Here is an 18,273-nt window from a genome sequence, read left to right as displayed (position 1 = left end):
CAGTAGCTGTTAGATTTTAATCGTCGTGTGAACTAGCAATTACTATCAGAATGCCAAAAGTGTTTTCAAATGAGGAATACACCGATATTCATTTCGTGTACGGATTCTGTGACGGAAATGCACGAGCTGCCGTACGAGAGTATCAACGTAGATTTCCTAACAGGAGAGTACCAGATAGATTTAAAGCAACGAATTACTAATTCAGTTACTGAGATGCAACAAAATTTTCAGGAATGTCGTACCGTAACAAATTCTGTACTACGTCGATGTCTAGCTTGTATCGATGTGCAAGGACAACATTTTGAAATGCGTCACTAAATCATTGCGTCGATAATTTTTATTTTTGTGAAAAAATCCGTTGTTACTTATCTGATATTTCTTTTCAATATTGGTTTATAACTTTGTAATAAAGCATTTCTAAGCAAACTCGATATAAGAATTTTTTCTTATTTCCACTAGTAGAATATGCTCCCGCAGTTTGTCGGTTAAAACCCGGGACACCCTGTATATGGATCAACGCGCAATACCTCGAAGGGATAATAACTTATTTCGAACAAGAAAGTTCGCAAGAAATTTCTTATAATCTTGTTTTCAAACGGTCCTACGTTCGATAAGAACATACGATTGATATTATACTCTCGCAGAACATATTCGACAGCATGATTATCTGCGTTGCTTTCAGCCGAAAGACTAGAATATTATAATGCTATACGTGCTGCGCGTACCATCGATTCATCGGTAACGAAACGCACGCGATGTCAGAAGCATGAAAATTATAGAATGTCAGGATTCGCAGAGTCGATCTATTATCTTACCGACGTTAGGGTACCCATCCGAGAAAACTAAATTATTACTTCTTCCTTACTTTTTTACTTTCTTTGAATTTATCATTTATTTAGATATTATACCTTTGCAGAACAACGTTTTTTACAATAATGCTATAGCATGATATTACGGAAAGTTAACGAGTGATAGTATATAGCAACGACAAAAATAAAAATGCTGATTTTCTTTTGTTGGTTTGGATGTATTTTATTGTTAGAATTTTTTCAGTCAGTTTTAAACGCTTGCTAAGCTTGACTGAAGTTAGTAATATTTTTTAAATTAAAGAATTAAAATAACAAAAATAAAAATTGGATTAAAATAACAACAGATCAAATATATCAGAAATAGTTATCTATAAAAATATTTGGTAACATTTTAGTTTTTTAAATCGTTAAGATTCCGCAAAATTTAATTAATAGAAACTTCATACAATTTTTTATCAACGAATCTACAAATGTAAAGAAAAAATAAACAAATATAGTTATTATAGTATGATAAATTTTTTATTATCTGTAATAATATTTATACTACGATTTTTTCTATTTCTCCGGTTTTCAACTAATAAAATGTGTAATATTTTTGTCATTTTGTACATTCAAGTATATATTTTTATATATCGATCTTATAATTCTCTTAAATAAAGCTTAAAGTAAAGCGCATAACATGGATACAAAAGATTGTCAGTTATTATACATCAGTTTATAAGAGCTGCTGGATAACCGGTGTAAAATAAATATCTTATAAAAATACTAACAACAGGATGTAGTTAAACGCAAAAATTTTTAAACTGTATTATCAAACCAATATAATATTGTGAAATTGTTTACTGTAGTTTATTGACAATGAAGTAAAACCACATCGGTGAAGAACTAACTGGTGATTAATTACTTTAATTAATCTTTGAGTGATAAGAAAGCTGTGAAATAAGATATACCTATTCGTACCACCTTAAATCAAATAAAATTGCAACAGAATTGTTATATATATATATCAAATTATTATTATTATTATTATTATAAAACGTTTCTAAAATAGATTCGTAGTTTTATAATGCTTACCGCCGCAAATGTTGCTATGGATAACGGAACCATGTTACCTGCTTTTAATCCGCATGGTATATTACTTCTATACAGAGTTATAATTAACAGATATTTTAATCTAGGCGAGTAATTATACCATTCCGCCGCATATCTGCAAAGATACTTTTAATGATTAATTTGCTTAAATGTATAATTCTATTATTAATATTTCTAAATTGCGCCTCTCACATAGCAATATTTCTTAAATTAAAACTTGGTAAGAGCAGGATTTAATTAAAATTGAAGCGGTAGAAAAATACTTCGTGCCCATTATCATGTTTATATTAAAATGTTAATTATTACGCTCGGTGGAATACATTCTGACTCTCGTCCATTAATCTCTGGCAGGGGTAACATACGAGTAGCAAAATCATCGAAGCTCCTATAATTAGAAACGCGAATCTTATCACTTCTTCCACTTGATCTAATACATAAACTATCTGCAATACATCACCGATATAAAATAATTATTCGATGTACAATAATTACTTTTTTACTAACAAGTTTTAACTTTTATTTGTCTTTAGAAACCTTTTTTAGAGATTTATATATTAAAGATACATCTATATATATTATTATTATTTATATATTATTATTTTATATTATGTGCTTATGTTTATCTTATAGAAATTCCAAATACTTATTAAATACCTACTCGAATTCCAATCAGAATTAAAATTACAATAAACAATATTAATAAACATAATGTAAACCCTTGATACGATGACTCCAATATATCAACAAATCTATAAAAGAAAAATGAATGTATTAATGAATTAGTTTTTAAATCTAAATATATAATTTGTATTCTATATCTTGATTTTATCTATCTCTTACAAATTATACGAGACTATTTTTGACAAAGTCTTTTGATTCTTACTCTATAGCAAGCTGGTGCTTTTTCAAGCAAGTAATGTATTCCCGATATAAACTTTCCTCTTCTAACATTTCAAATTCTGTATTCATGCAATGTTCATGGTCACTAATTTTATTGCTATTGTTCACTTTTAAAATCATGTTTTCAACCTGCTGACTTCGAAACATGAAATTTGTGATATTTTGCGAGAAAACCATGTAAAGTAAATATATTACATTTATAAGATTACTTTTATAATTGTAATAATTCTTATGTAACCAGTGTATAATAATTTTATATTATATATATTATTTCTATTATATTTCAAAACTTCTTAATTTCAAAGATACGGTAACAAGTCTGTTCGAATATAAAAAGCTTAAAACTGACGGAAAGTAATTCTATCCGCGAAAAAAATATGTTATCAAATCTAAAGATAATATATATTTTTATTGTCATTATTGTGGACCTTCACTTTCTATTATATTATTATATACATTAAAATTATTAGTATACTTTCAGCATACTCACCTGACACTCGCAAACAGACTACATGCATGAGTAGTAGATATAACGTATACTGTATCAATGGCGACTATGATAGTTATGCCCACTACGATTATAGTGGTCGTATAAAAATAAAGTAGCAGAAAATGTTCATTTTTATCCAACCTGCATTCTAATTCGATTGCGAAAAATCGCGGACGTGATTCGTTAAGGGGCAGTATAATATCCAAGAATATCGGTTTCAACGGTACTATTATAAATGCCGATGACATGATATACAATAGTACTGCAATATTAAAAGACAGATATGTTGTTGTTTCAATAAATATGTAAATATACCTTATATACCTTACAAATATTCCCATTGTTATATTTAAATATGAATATAAAACTGCATGAATGTATTATTAACATATACAAAAATTTTCTTAAATATTAATTGTTCTTCCTACAATAGTATTTTTAATGTTTTGATATACAATACATATACAGAATATCCGGTAATAAAGATACTAACTCTTGGAAGGTGACAGAGCAGATTGAGTGGAATAAGAAAGTCTTGTGTTTTCCAAATACCAAGCAAATTTTCAGATATTAGGTGAAAAAGATTGACAAATAATAAAGTACCTCGCGCGACGACACGGAGTGCTCTTGACACGCCATAGCTGTATTACCTAATAAATAATAAAGAGCATAAATAAGTAGCAAGGGAGGAAGAATAATGTGCATCCTTTTCTAATATTTTTAGTTTTAATTATCTAATCTAAATAACTATGTCGTCATGTTTAGAGTACTATGTCTACCATCACGATGTGCAAGACGCGCTTTCATTTGGAAATCCTTTCCATCTAATATCCCAAAATATGTGGTTGTTCGGAAAATAATACAGAACTTTTCTAACAACCTGCTCTATCATCTTACAAGCGTTGGTATCTCTTTTATTAAACATCCTGTATACTCACACGTGCACTTGGGTCATCTAAAATTTGTTTAATATATTATTAGAGTATTAATATGTGAATATATTTTAAAAGAGAGAGATATAAAAAGATATATGACCGTTGCAGTATATAATGTACTTACTGGAGAAATATATTGTAAATTTTCGTGAAAATGTAGAGTACTCTTTTAAAACTCGAACGTCTATTTTATTTGTAAATATGTCCCAATGTTCGTCCATAGCTTGATATAATTTTTGCAACTGATCAAACAACGATTGAAATATAATATGTTACGTCTACAATAGCTTTGTGAGTTTTAATAGGACTATAAAACCTCACATACTTTTAACAAACAATATCGAATATCGAACATATAGTTCTTACGAATATACCTAGGAATATACCTTATCGTAATTCCATAAGTCATTCATTATTCTTACAAGGAAACCAACTGATACAGTGAGTTGATAAAGGCCATCAAAAACCAATTTCGAATCGTCCCAGTGATCGTATAGGAGTATTACCTGCGTCCAATATTCGTTCGTAAAATATAAAAGTATATATATTACAACATTACTCCATGTTTAATAATATATAATTTCACTTTTTTATTTTATATTTTTATACATTTTACAATAAAAAATAACTTTTGGACTAAAATTTTATTAATACTATTCACGAACATAACTTTTCAAATTTAAATGTGTACAAACCGATACATTACCTCGAAGGGACAATAACTGATTTCGAGCAGAATACAAAAGGTTCGCAAAAAATTTCTCATAATCTTGTTTTGAAACGGCCAAAGACCCACGCTCGATAAAAATACCCGATTTGCGTTATACTCTCGCAGAAAGTTCGTCAGCATGATTACCTGTTGCTTTCAGCCGAAAGACTAGAACATTAATGATACGCGCTGCATGTACCATCGATTTTTCGATATTGAAACGCACGCGATGTCAGCAGCACGAAAATTATAGAATGTCAGGATTCGTCAGCGTCGATCTATCATTTTGCCGACGTTAGAATTATGCTGTTCCCATTCGGTAAAACTAAATTATCACGTTTCTTACTTTCTTTGAATTTATAAGTTATTTAGATATTATACCTTTACAGAACAATGGTTTTTACAATAATATATATGCTATAGCAAGTATATAGCATGATACTATGGAAAGTTAACCAGTGATAGTATAGCTACTGGATAACCGGTGTAAAATAAATATCTTATAAAACTACTAAAAACAGCATATAGTTAAAAGATATATAAAAATTTTTTAACTTTATTATCAAATAATATTGTGAAATTGTTTACTGTAATTTATTGACAATGAGATAAAACCATATCGGTGAAGAACTAACTAAAGATTTAATTAATCTTTGAGTGATAAGAAAGCTGTGAAATAAGATATACTTATTCGTACCACCTTAAATCGAATAAAATTGCATCAGAATTGTTATATACATATATATAATTAGCATAAAACGTTCATAAAATAAATTCGTAGTTTTATAATACTTACCGCCGCATACGTTGCTATGGATAACGGGATCATGTTACCTGCTTTTAATCCGCACGGTATATTACTTCTGTAAAGAGTCATAAGTAATAGATATTTTAATCTAGGCGAGTAATTATACCATTCCGCCGCATATCTGCAAAGATACATTCAATTATTACTTTGTTTAAACTTTCTATATTTAAAAATATTTATTTAATTATAATAATATTTCTATTATATATATATATATATTCTATTATATATATATATATATATATATATTAATATATCTAAATTGCGCCCCTCACATAGCAATATTTCTTAAATTTATACTAGGTAGAAGCGGGATTGAATTAAAATTGGAGCTTTTAAAAAATGCTTCGTGTCCATTAATATGTTCATATTAAAATATTAATTATTACGCTCGATGGAATACATCCTGACTTTCGTCCATTAATCTCTGGCCGGGGTAACATACAATGAGCAAAACCACCAAATCTCCTATGATTAGAAACGTGAATCTTGTCACTTCTCCCACTTGATCTAATACATCAACTATCTGCAATACGTCATGTGATATAAGTCATATAATTATTCGATATTATGGACAATAATTACTTTTTTACTTACAAGTTTTAACTTGTATTTGTATTTAGAAAATTTTTTTAGAGATTAAGTTTTTAGAGATACATCTATATGTATTATCTTATTATTTATATATTAACATTTTATATTATTATATGCTTATGTGTATCTCTTATAGAGATTCTAACTAAAGTAAATAATTATTTAATACCTACTCGAACTCCAATCAAACTTAAAATTGCAATAATCAATAGTAACAAACATATTGAAAACCCTTGATACGTTGACTCCAATATGTCAACAAATCTATGAAAGAAAAAGTAATGTATTAGTGAGTTAGTTTTTAAATCTAAATATGTAATTTGTATTCTATATCTTGATTTTATCTATCTCTTACAAATTATACGAGACTATTTTTTACAAAGTCTTTCGATTCTTACTCTATAGCAAGCTGGTGCTTCTTTAAGCAAGTGATGTATTCTCGATACATAATTTCCTCTTCTAACGATTCAAATTCTGTATTCATGCAATGTTCATGGTCACTAATTTTATTGTTATTGTTCACTTTTAAAATCATGTTTTCAACTTGCTGACTTCGAAACATGAAATTTGTAATATTTTGCGAGAAAACCATGTAAAGTAAATATATTACATTTATAAGATTACTTTTATAATTGTAATAATATTATTTTCATGTTACCAGTGTATAATAATTTTACATTATTATTATTATATTAAAATTCTTAAACTTTTAATATAATTAATTAATTTAATTTCAAGGATACAGTAACAAGTCTGCTCGAATATAAAAAGTGCTTAAGACTGACCGACAGGAATTCTAACCGAGAAAAAATTGAGTTATCAATCAAATTGGAAGACAAGATCAATATATACATCTTTATTGTCACTATTGTGGACCCCCACTTTCTATTATATTATTATTATATGCATTAAAAATTATTAATATACTTTCAGCATACTCACCTGACACTCGCAAACAGACTACATGCATGAGTAGTACACGTAATGTGCATTGCATCAACGGCGACTACGATAGTTATGCCCACTACGATTGCAGTGGTCGTATAAAAATAAAGTGGCAGGAAATACTCATTTTTATCCAACCTGAATTCGATTTCGATTGCGAAAAATCGCGGACGTGATTCGTTAAGGGGCAGCATAAAATCCAAGAATATCGGTGTCAACGGTACTATTATAAACGCCGATGTCATGATATACACTAGTACTGCAATATTAAAAGACAGATATGTTGTTGTTTCAATAATTATATAAATACCTTACAAATATTGTTATTGTTATTTTTAAATATCAATATAAAACTGCACGAATGTATTATTAACATGTACAAAAATTTTCTTAAATATCAATATAAAACTGCACGAATGTATTATTAACATGTACAGAAATTTTCTTAAATATTAATTGCAGTTCTTCCTACAATAGTCTCTTGAATTTTTCAATATGTACATATACATAACGTCCAGTAATAAACATACTAACTCTCGTGAAGTGATAGAGCAGATTGAGTGAAATAGGAGGTCCTGTATTTTCCAAATAATCACATTAAATTTTCAGATATTTGAAAAAATTGACAAATAAGGACGCGTCTCGCGCGACGATACGCGGAGTGCTCTTGATACCCCAATAACAGGTACAAGTAGGCTATACCTACTTGTATCTGTTATTACCTAATAAAGAGCATAAATACGTGGCTAGGAGGAAGAACAATGTGCTGCTGACATCTTTTTGTCTCATATTTTAGTTTTTAGTTTTAATTATCTAATCTAATTAGCTATGTCACTATGTTTAGAGTACTATGTCTATCATTATGACGTGCAACACGCGCTATCATTTGGCAATCCTTTCTACCTAATCTAATATCCCAAAATTTTACGTGGTTGTTTGGAAAATAATACAGGACTTTTCTAGCAACCTGCTCTATTATCTTATAAGTGTTGGTATCTCTTTTATAGATTCTGTATACACACTCGCGCGCGCGTGCATACACATATACATTATGCCATTTACATTTTGTTTAATATATTATTAGTGTATTAATATAGTAATATGTTCTAAAAGAGAGAGATATAAAAAAATATATTACCGTTGTATTGGGTCGTCCGGAAAGTTCGTGCCGATTTTTAATAGATGGCGTTGGAACATGTCTGAATATATCAATGTTATTGAAAACATACGATTTATATACATATGCTTAAAAGTGACATTTCAACGCATCTTTAGGAAAAAAGTTGTTTCAGATAAATTGATTCGTGTCAGTTTTGTACTCTTTTGAAGATGGAAGAAAACAAAGAACATTTTAGACACTTGATGCTTTTCTATTACCGGAAAGGCAAAAATGCCTCACAAGCAACAAATTCGATATGTTCTGTTTACGGAGAAGGCGCTTTAGCTGAAAGAACCGTACGTAAGTGGTTCGCTAAGTTTAGAGCTGGTGATTTTAACCTTAAAGACCAAGAACGCTCGGGCAGACCCTCTACTACTGATGATGACCAAATCAAGACACTGATCGAGAATAACCCGCGCTACACGACACGTGAATTAGCAGAGATACTGAAAATATCGAAAACCACTGTCCACGATCATATAGTGAAGCTTGGTTACGTAAGTCGCTATGATGTATGGGTTCCGCATAATTTGGCCGAAAAAATTTAATGGATCGCATTTCCATCTGCGACTCGCTGTACAAGCGCAACGCAAACGTACCATTTTTGAAGCAATTAGTGACGGGTGACGAAAAATGGATCATTTACAGCAATGTAGAACGAAAAAGATCCTGGGGTAAGCGAAATGAACCAGCATTAACCACTCCGAAAGCCGGCCTTCATCCAAAAAAAGTCATGCTCTGTGTCTGGTGGGATTGGAAAGGAATCCTATATTATGAGCTCCTACCACACAACCAAACGATAAATGCAGATAAGTACTGCTCGCAACTGGACGAATTAAAGACAGCGATTCAGGAAAAACGTCCAGAATTAGCTAATAGGAAGGGCGTCGTGTTCCATCAGGACAATGCCAGACCTCATGTTTCTTTGACTACCCGACAAAAATTGTTGGAGTTTGGCTGGGATGTGCTACCTCACCCACCGTATTCACCAGACATTGCACCTTCAGACTTTCACTTATTTAGGTCTTTGCAAAATTCTCTTAGCGGCAAGAACTTCAACTCTTTGATCGACATAAAAAACCACCTTGAGGAGTTTTTCGCCGAGAAACCTAAGAAGTTCTGGGAGAATGGAATCTTCCAGTTGCGTGAAAGATGGACAAAGGTTGTGAAACATAACGGTGCATACATAAGTCAATAAATATTTATCGACATAAAAAAATATTGCCTTTGAATTTTCCTTCAAAATCGGCACGAACTTTCCGGACGACCCAATAGTTTATAATATACTTACTGGAGAAATATATTGTAAATTTTCGTGATAATGTAGAATAATCTTTTAAAACTCGAACGTCTGTTTCATTTGTAAATATGTCCCAATGTTCGTCCATAGTTAGATATAATTTTTGTAACTGATCACAAACAACGATTGAAATATAATAAGTTATGTCTATTTAAATAGCTTTGTGAGTTTTAATATGGCTATAAAATCTCACATAATTTTAACAAATAATATCGATAGATTATAGTTTTAAGAATATACCTTCTCGTGATTCCATAATTGATTAATTATTCTTGCAAAGAAACAAACTGACATAGTGATTTGATAAAGGCCATCAAAAACTAATTTCGAATCGTCCCAGTGATCGTATAGAAGTATTAGCTGTGTCAAATATTCGTCCGTAAAATATAAAAGTATGTATTACAACATTATTACATGTTTAATTACATAATTTCAATTTTATATTTTATATTTTTATATATTTTACAATAAAAAATAACATTTGTATGGTGCAATTAGAATTTTATTAATACTATTCCCATATTTCTTCAAATTAAAATATGTACAATCCGGTGTGCATTACCTCGAAGGGATAATAACTGATTTCAAGCAGGATACAAAAGGTTCGCAAAACATTTCTCATAATCTTGTTTTGAAACGGCCAAAGACCTATACTCGATAAAAATATCCGATTGATATTATACTCTCGCTGGAAGTTCGCCAGCATGACTTTCGTTCCACGCCAAAAGATTCTAAGATACTAATTATGTGCGGCTCTCGCCGCTCGCGTGCATGCACTTGACTAGACAACTTGACAATGCAAGACGCTTCCGTGTCTCTTGATATCTGTCCCATGTATCATTGATTTTTCGAGAGCGAGTCACATGCATATTGCATCGCAACAAGCATGAAAATCATAGGATGTCACTATGTCAGTGCCAATCTATCATTTCGTGTGTATTGTCAGAGCACTATCGAAACCACCACTTTCTCAGAATGATATATTGCAATAACAATATAGTATGATATACCAGGAAGCGGAGGTCGACAATAATAACGATAAAGATGTATGCTGATCTTGTCTTCCACTTTGATTGACAACTTATATCTTTCTCGGTTAGAATTTCTTCCAGTCAGTTTTAAGCGCTGTTTATATTCGTGCACACTTGGTACTGTATCTTTGAGATTAAGAAGTTTTGAAATTTTGCAATAAGAAATCTATATAGAAGAATAGATTGATAAAAATATAATAAAACCTTGAAATGCTATTCTGATAATCCAAAATAAAAATTGCAAAAGAAATGCAACCAAAAAATTTTAGAATAGTTAATATTGTATAATTATTTTTATAATCAAGTTTTTATAATGTTGCTGCACATATAAATTAAAACGTGATATAAATACCTTATAGTAATATTGTTTCGAATATTTTCTCTCAAAAAATGGTAAAAATGGTATAAACTGACAAAATAAATATTTGAATCAGCTGTCATATTATTATTAATTTTATTATTATACATGCTGAAGAGAACTCCGTTACGGATTCGAAGCAAAGCAAATATTACAAGTAAAATAAATTTATTTACGTGCGCTTAGAATAAAGTGAAAGTGAAGTCGCCGAGAAATCAGTATAAATGTAGACTATAAAAAAACCCTTCAGAGTGATAAATATTGTACAAAACGATTTTAAAATGTCAAATGATGTAAAAAGTTATCATAAGAGACGAACGTTGATGTGATTCCTCGTGATTCCGTGAACTCTACCTGACGAGTAGATCACCGATTTTTTGCACCAGGATCGCTTCTGCTTTTCTTGGACCTATTTTGACAATATAATTCTGATTAAATATTGGAATGTAATACTGATAATAAAAGAATACATAATTGCATAATCCATTTTAGTTAGGTCGCACTTCTTTCAAGTATCTTGCGAGTACCTCGAAAATGGAAGACATTTCAACAAGATGATAGACGAAGCTTCATGGACTTTCAAAGCGAATAAGATCAGACACATCTGGTTGTGGACAGGCTCCACACGTGGCCCATGGGTCCTCCAGCTCCCAGAGATCTGGATGTAAGTGTTCGCGGCCGGGCGGTGGTCCACGTGGTGGAGTCGGCGGGTATCATTCCACGTCAAAGAACCTTTCGAGCTGCTCCGGGTCGAAAGGTGGATACCTGTAGGGTACTTCGCGCACTGGTATATTCCGCATGCTGGCCCTTCTGGATAGATATGGCAGATCCTCCTCTTCCCAGGATATGTCGACCTCATAAGGGAATTCTTCCTCAAACGGCACATCGAAGCGCAAGTCCTCCAGGAAGGGGTCCTCAATCATTCTCTCGAATTCTTCCTCAACCCTGCGAGCTCTCTCGCGATCCCTGATACCAGCCATGCTTCTCTGAGCGAATTCACGAGCAGCTACAACGCTCGGATGTTCCCGACCGTACTCGATGCGAAACATCTCGCTTTCGATGTCAGGTACTCTACACATTTTAAACGTGAGTTTAATCAATTAATCAAATTAAAATTTCAATTCTTTTACTGTCACCTGTCATTTAATATATTTCATTATTAAATTAATTATCTTTATATTTTGATAATAGCATATAATTATTAATATGTTTTATTATTAAAGTACTAAGAGAGTTTAAACATTTGTGTTTCACATTTGTTAAATTTTAAATTTACTAAAAATGATTGCTTTAAAGCATAATCGATATACTCTAAAGAAGATCGTCTCTAGACATGTAAATTTCAAATTTTCTTTGCTTTGATTTGTCATTGAACCATCAATTCTGAATTTTGCGTTGATATAATTTTGCATAGATTAAGTTTTTCTTAATGTGATTATTTGAAAAATTTATTTCTTTATCTTTTTTTTCTCCTGTTGTATTCTTACTTATAAATGTATCTAGATTTCTCCTCCTCCGCGAGTTGCACTGCGTTACCGCCAACATTCGCTACGGCTATCACAAAGTCTCGTCTGGCCTGTTGTAAATCTTCCAGTTTGCTTTGCACCGTGGCTACTTCTGCTGCATCTTGTTCATCGAGTGTCTCGCTATCAAGTGAGTACCGAATAATTATAATTAATATCGCATTAATTTATATAAAACAGACTCTAAATAAAACAAATCATAGGAATTATTTCTTCATAGGAATTATTTATTCCGTGAGAATAAAATTTCCAGTTCCTGTATTAATAATTTAGTATTAACTTATAATTTAGTATTAAGGAATATTTTTGATGAGAAGTTTACATAAAATATCAAATTCTCAATAATATGTGTTTGGTAAATTTTAGAATATATAAAGTAAGTTTCTTTTTAATATAATTTCTTATAATAACTTTCGTAATAATGCAAAATATAGAAATATTTTGCGTTAAAATTAGGAAAACATAGAAAGAATTCAAAAACCTCATAACTTTAGTTTTGCGAAAACAAATTTCTTTTGATTTACTTTTATATCCCTTTACTTTATTTTAGAATATTAATATGTAATCGAATCACCTGATTACTTGGATTGAACGATTCGCTATTTGGGATGCAGGCGCGTCGACGCTAACAGTGGGTGGTTGGGGGATGCTTACGATAATGGTGCGATTCTCGCTCACTGTTCTCGGTGGTATCACGATGCTGTCGATCGGACCTTCGCCGACCGGTTCGGCTTGTATCACCTCGGCATTTATAGACCTCGCCAGTTCCTTAGTCCTTTCAGGGATAGCTCGAAGTGCTTCCGGCTCTCTTCTTCTCGGCACTGCACCCCTCCTAGCCCTCGGTGGTGATGGGATGCGTCGCGCGGATATTTTCTCTCTGCCTAGTCTATATAAAAATGCAAAAATATGTAAAAAGTTATAGAATTTATAAAGATCATGGAACATGTTAATAAAATATTATATTAAAATAAAATATTAGATATATTAAAATAAAATAATATCAAATTTTTTATAAGATATGATATCAAATTTATATTTATATTTTCTTGATAATTCTCCATGGTTACCTAGGATCACCACCGATCGGGGCGGGTGTTCTCCTCGGTATTCTTCGCGGTGGTATCGTCTCCTGCTTGCGTGCATACTCCTGCTTGGCTTTTTCCGCGTGCTTCATCCGCGCTATCATCGCCTTTGTCATGGCGGGCTTAGTAAATTCGACTCTCTTCGGCTCAGACACGGGATATCTGTGCCTTCTGCCAGGATCTATTGCCTGCTGCGGTCTACCTATCTCCTGTTTCTGTTCATATTCCTTCACTAGGGTGGCAGGTCTCGTTTGCCGCAGTTTCTGTGTCCTCGTGAGTTCCGGTCGTGGATTTTGGCTCGCCATCGTGAATCGTCCTCGATATTTTAGATGATTCTTGATATTTGGGAATTAATATACAACGCACAATTATATTTGCAATATATAATAATATAGGAGCAGTGTCCTGTTATCCAGTCAGATATAATCTTCCTGCACTTTGCCATTGTAAAAGAAAATTTTTTCCTCTCTGTTTAGTCTGATTTGATTCTCCAACATACGACAAAATTCTTCTATTAGCTTCAAATAGAATTTGTTTTAAAATCTAATAATAAAATTTGAGACTACTAAATATATTATGCTAAGAGGTCCAAACTTTACATATATGCATCGAAAATATACGCTTTACATCATTGTGCATTAATACAGAAAAGATGATGTACAATAGCATGACACTTTGCATTATAATCCACTGCTTAATGGATCCAGGAAGATAGTTCTATAAATAAATTATCTAATAAGTGATATTGAAAAAACATGAAAACCTTGTGGAAATATATTTTCTAAAATTTCTGAAGAATAAGCTTTCTCGGTGACTAGCGCGACGATAAATTTCCTTGGCGCTCAATAAATGAATCCGGAATTTTTTCATGTTGCAAAAACTTGCGACATTAATGGCCCATTTTGAGCGGTACGCCCGGCGCTCGATTAACGCCGGGTAGTTTAATTTGTCATTACGTACAGAAATTTTGAATTATGACGAGCCTTAAAAATTTACGCGAAATTTAACATGTGAAGAACCGATGACAGCTGCAGAGCTTTTGTTTTATTCTCTCATAAAATCAAGTCCCTGAAGTTGGCAAAATCGAAAAAGATATTTTGTACTTTCTCTCACGATTGTTCACTATATTGTGTAGTTTTATTTTTACTGTACATTAACAAATATTAAAGTAAAAGTATATTTAGAAAGATTATAGTCTTGTATAAAAGGAATAAAATCATATCGTTATATTTCAATACAAAAATGTTCAATACAAAATTTAAATTAAAAGTACTACTGAGTTAAATATAATAATTTTACTTTTTTTTTAATAAAAAAAGACAGTTATTGTACAGATTTTTATATATACATTTTTACAGTTATATACAATGATTTTATTGAAGATATATCGTTTAATAATCGGCAGCATTGCTAGCCAAATAATCACGACGTCCAATATTGGATGCTTGTTTGTTCTGTACAGCTTCTAGTTTCGGACAGTCAGTAATTCTGTGACCAAGACCACCACAGTAACTGCAACCACGTTCATCTGAAATAAAACAAGGAATATCAATTTTATGTTTATCAGTCGTAAGTATAAATAAATAATAAAAATACAATAAAAACACGATCAATAAAAATGTGATAAATATGTATCTTACCTCCCAGATTGAGATATTTTTCATTCTCCGAACAAAGTTCCAGCAGGAATGGTGGTACCTTTTGCTTCGCCTCCATCAGCAGATGCTTAAGATCGAGCAGTACTGATTCATCATTTGCCTTGTTGATGAAGGTTGTCGCTATTCCAGTACGCCCGGAACGCCCAGTTCGTCCTATTCTGTGAACTAAATTACAGAAGCAATACGTTAACATTTCTTTTTCTCATTCAGTTTCGCAATTTCTCATATCACATAATACATTACCATAATTTTCCACATCATCGGGCATATCGTAATTAATAACGTGTTGCACATCGGCAAAATCGAGACCTTTTGATGCAACATCCGTTGCAACAAGCACGTCCTTTCGACCCGCACGAAACGCTTCCACTGAACGTGATCTTTCCTCCTGATCTGAAAACATGGCGAAACGTATGTCATTTATTATATCATATTCAATAAAATTCAAAATAATATAAATTATAATATTATATCGTATTCAATAAAATTTTCAAATAATAATAAAATTCTGTAATTTATTTTAAACAGAGCATACCTATTCCTCCATGTATCGCGACCGCTTCCACGCCTTTTATCAGCAGATATTCGTGAATGGCATCCACATCGCGTTTCTTCTCCGCGAATATCAAAACCGGTGGTGGCGTCTTTTGCAGGCAGTCCAGGAGATAAACGATTTTAGCTTCCTGCTTAACATATTCTACTTCCTGTATCACGTTCATCGAGGCGGCACCAGCACGGCCAACATTTATTGTTACTGGTTTCACCAACGCTGAACGCGCAAAATTCTGTATCCTTTTCGGCATAGTAGCTGAAAACAACAGCGTTTGCCTCTGACCCTGCAACATGCAATAGACAATTTTACTATTTTAGTGAGTATTATAATAATTAATATCTTTGCACACTTATCGCGTAGACTGCACGAAGATTGAAATATAAAATATAGAATAATGAACAAATAAAATATAATTACTCTGAAAAATGAAAATATTGTTCGCACGTCCTCCTCAAATCCCATGTCTATCATGCGATCCGCCTCGTCCATACAGAGATAACGGCATACGCTTAAGGTGACCATTTTCTTGTGTAGCATGTCCATCAGGCGACCCGGTGTTGCTACCATTATGTGTACACCTCTGTAAATATCATACAATACGCGTTATATAGATCTATGGCACTTATATTATAATATTAATAACACATACACTAAATACACACAACAGACACACGCGTACTGATCACATGGATGAGATAAATTAAATGATAAATACGAACTTGTTAATCACTGCTAACGACTCTGAAACTGGTACGCCTCCAATCGCCAAGCAACAACGTATTTCTGGACAGTCCACTTGTCTCAAGCTATTGGTATAGTGTCGAATTATGTCGTAGGTTTGTTTAGCCAATTCTCTCGAAGGGCATATTATCAATCCTGCGAGTCAAAATACATTAAAACGTTGATATCTATGTGTGCATATATGTATAAATATTTGTTCATAACCAAATGTGTTGTGTATAATCACATTATATTATTTATTATAAATGTTTACCATATGGCCCCTCCTTTTTAATGAACGGCATGTCAATTTCTTGTTCCAAACAAAACTCGATGATGGGTAAAACGAATACTAAAGTTTTACCGCTGCCAGTAGAAGCTATGCCGATCATATCACGACCAGACAATCTGCAATTAACGTCAGTTTGCCTATTTAATACATAGTTCAGCTAATTGATGATAGTTATTATGGTAACTAATTAGTATTAAAGGATAATGATGTATAATGCAGAAATAAAAATACGAACACCGTAGGTATTCCTTGCACTTGAATCGGCGTTGGCTTGACGATGCCCTTTTGCTCCAATCCGTACAAAATCCCTTTGTGGAACTTCATTTCTTTGAACGTATTCAGAGGCGGTGGCACCTCGTCACCTTCTACGAGTATTCTAAGCTTCCTTCGCACTTTCTCGTGACGCGCCTCTCCAAGATTGAGAATCACTCTCGGTGGTTGCCAGTTGGTCTTAATAGGATCTTTGTATTGAATGCCTTTGGCTAGTTCAGCCACGCCCATTAGAGCTTTATTCTCAGCAACGCTCTCCAAGATCTTCTCTTCTTCTTTCAACTGCTTCTCCATAGCGCTCTCCTTCTTGGCTGAAATGTTTATTTTAATAAAATTTTTCATCAATCAACTTAAACTGCACGAACGTCTCGTCAGTGTTCGCAACATTTCGTACCTTCAGCCAACTTTTTCAGCTCTGTGTGTTGATCCAAGAGAGAGATGTTGGACTTTCTTCCCCAGACCTGTCCATCGTCATTGTCAGCATCATCTCTTTCGTTCTCACTACTGCTCTTTCCGACGCCGTTGGTACTTTCTTCTTTCAGTTGTCCAAGTTTACCTAATTTCGTGAGTATCTGCTTCTTACGATGCTTAACGGATACGTACGGCACATAATCATCGTCCGTGTCTAAAGGACTGTCTTCCTCTTCCTCTCTCCTGTAACGCTGCAGCAAAAATAATTGTTCGCATTCAGCATAAAAACAAAAATACAGTGAATGTGTTTAAAGATATTTAATAACATATACTGCACATGTTAAACATTTCACGAGTTTATATTATAAGTTGAACTAACCTTAATCGTAGGTTTGTTGTTATCCTGACTGTCTTGATCCATTGTGAAAATATTACCGATAACAATAGAATTGATCAGAAAATTCTGTAATATATTATTGTAATAGCGATTTCAATTATTACTAGTTACTTTAATAGTTAATTTAAATAGTTTTTATTATTTTCCTCAACACTACAATCGTATACACAAGTCACAACCACGTCACCCACGATCATGCAGGCTGCAAACGATTGCTCCCACCATAGCATTTTAGAG

At 32.5% G+C, this 18,273-nt stretch overlaps 2 protein-coding genes and 1 pseudogene across 6 annotated transcripts; all 3 read right to left on the bottom strand.

The window, feature by feature from the left end:
* Positions 1 to 1,376: 1,376 nt before the first annotated feature.
* Positions 1,377 to 10,552, bottom strand: LOC105274930 (odorant receptor Or2). 5 transcript variants are annotated; one of them, XM_026971054.1, is made up of 10 exons: positions 5,732 to 5,809; positions 4,933 to 5,103; positions 4,613 to 4,732; positions 4,351 to 4,468; positions 3,292 to 3,553; positions 2,785 to 2,937; positions 2,560 to 2,650; positions 2,208 to 2,344; positions 1,884 to 2,016; positions 1,377 to 1,772 (listed from the first exon to the last, which is right to left on the bottom strand). In XM_026971054.1, exons 2-10 carry the CDS (start codon positions 5,074 to 5,076, stop codon positions 1,719 to 1,721), a joined length of 1,212 nt encoding a protein of 403 aa, XP_026826855.1. In that variant the 5' UTR covers positions 5,077 to 5,103; positions 5,732 to 5,809; the 3' UTR covers positions 1,377 to 1,718. The 5 variants fall into 5 exon arrangements, with proteins under 5 accessions (XP_026826855.1, XP_026826858.1, XP_026826857.1 ...); XM_026971056.1 differs by lacking the exons at positions 1,377 to 1,772; positions 1,884 to 2,016; positions 2,208 to 2,344; ... (2 more) ...; positions 3,292 to 3,553; positions 4,351 to 4,468 and adding exons at positions 6,133 to 6,269; positions 6,511 to 6,601; positions 6,736 to 6,888; ... (2 more) ...; positions 9,982 to 10,101; positions 10,304 to 10,552 and having other exon boundaries at positions 4,655 to 4,732; positions 5,083 to 5,103; positions 5,732 to 5,864; XM_026971055.1 differs by lacking the exons at positions 1,377 to 1,772; positions 1,884 to 2,016; positions 2,208 to 2,344; ... (3 more) ...; positions 4,351 to 4,468; positions 4,613 to 4,732 and adding exons at positions 6,133 to 6,269; positions 6,511 to 6,601; positions 6,736 to 6,888; ... (2 more) ...; positions 9,982 to 10,101; positions 10,304 to 10,552 and having other exon boundaries at positions 4,990 to 5,103; positions 5,732 to 5,864.
* A 1,132-nt stretch (positions 10,553 to 11,684) lies between these two features.
* On the bottom strand, positions 11,685 to 15,017 carry LOC113562254 (annotated as a pseudogene).
* A 41-nt stretch (positions 15,018 to 15,058) lies between these two features.
* Positions 15,059 to 18,199, bottom strand: LOC105274914 (ATP-dependent RNA helicase abstrakt). Its single transcript, XM_026971052.1, has 10 exons — positions 18,019 to 18,199; positions 17,623 to 17,890; positions 17,194 to 17,539; positions 16,941 to 17,074; positions 16,666 to 16,822; positions 16,364 to 16,526; positions 15,929 to 16,229; positions 15,637 to 15,786; positions 15,376 to 15,558; positions 15,059 to 15,263 (listed from the first exon to the last, which is right to left on the bottom strand). Exons 1-10 carry the CDS (start codon positions 18,058 to 18,060, stop codon positions 15,127 to 15,129), a joined length of 1,881 nt encoding a protein of 626 aa, XP_026826853.1. The 5' UTR covers positions 18,061 to 18,199; the 3' UTR covers positions 15,059 to 15,126.
* Between the last annotated feature and the right edge of the window lie 74 nt (positions 18,200 to 18,273).

This window comes from Ooceraea biroi, chromosome 7, assembly GCF_003672135.1.
Source record: "Ooceraea biroi isolate clonal line C1 chromosome 7, Obir_v5.4, whole genome shotgun sequence".
Lineage (NCBI taxonomy): Eukaryota > Metazoa > Arthropoda > Insecta > Hymenoptera > Formicidae > Ooceraea > Ooceraea biroi.
Note: the sequence above shows the minus strand (reverse complement) of the source record. Positions and strands in the feature narration are given on the sequence as shown.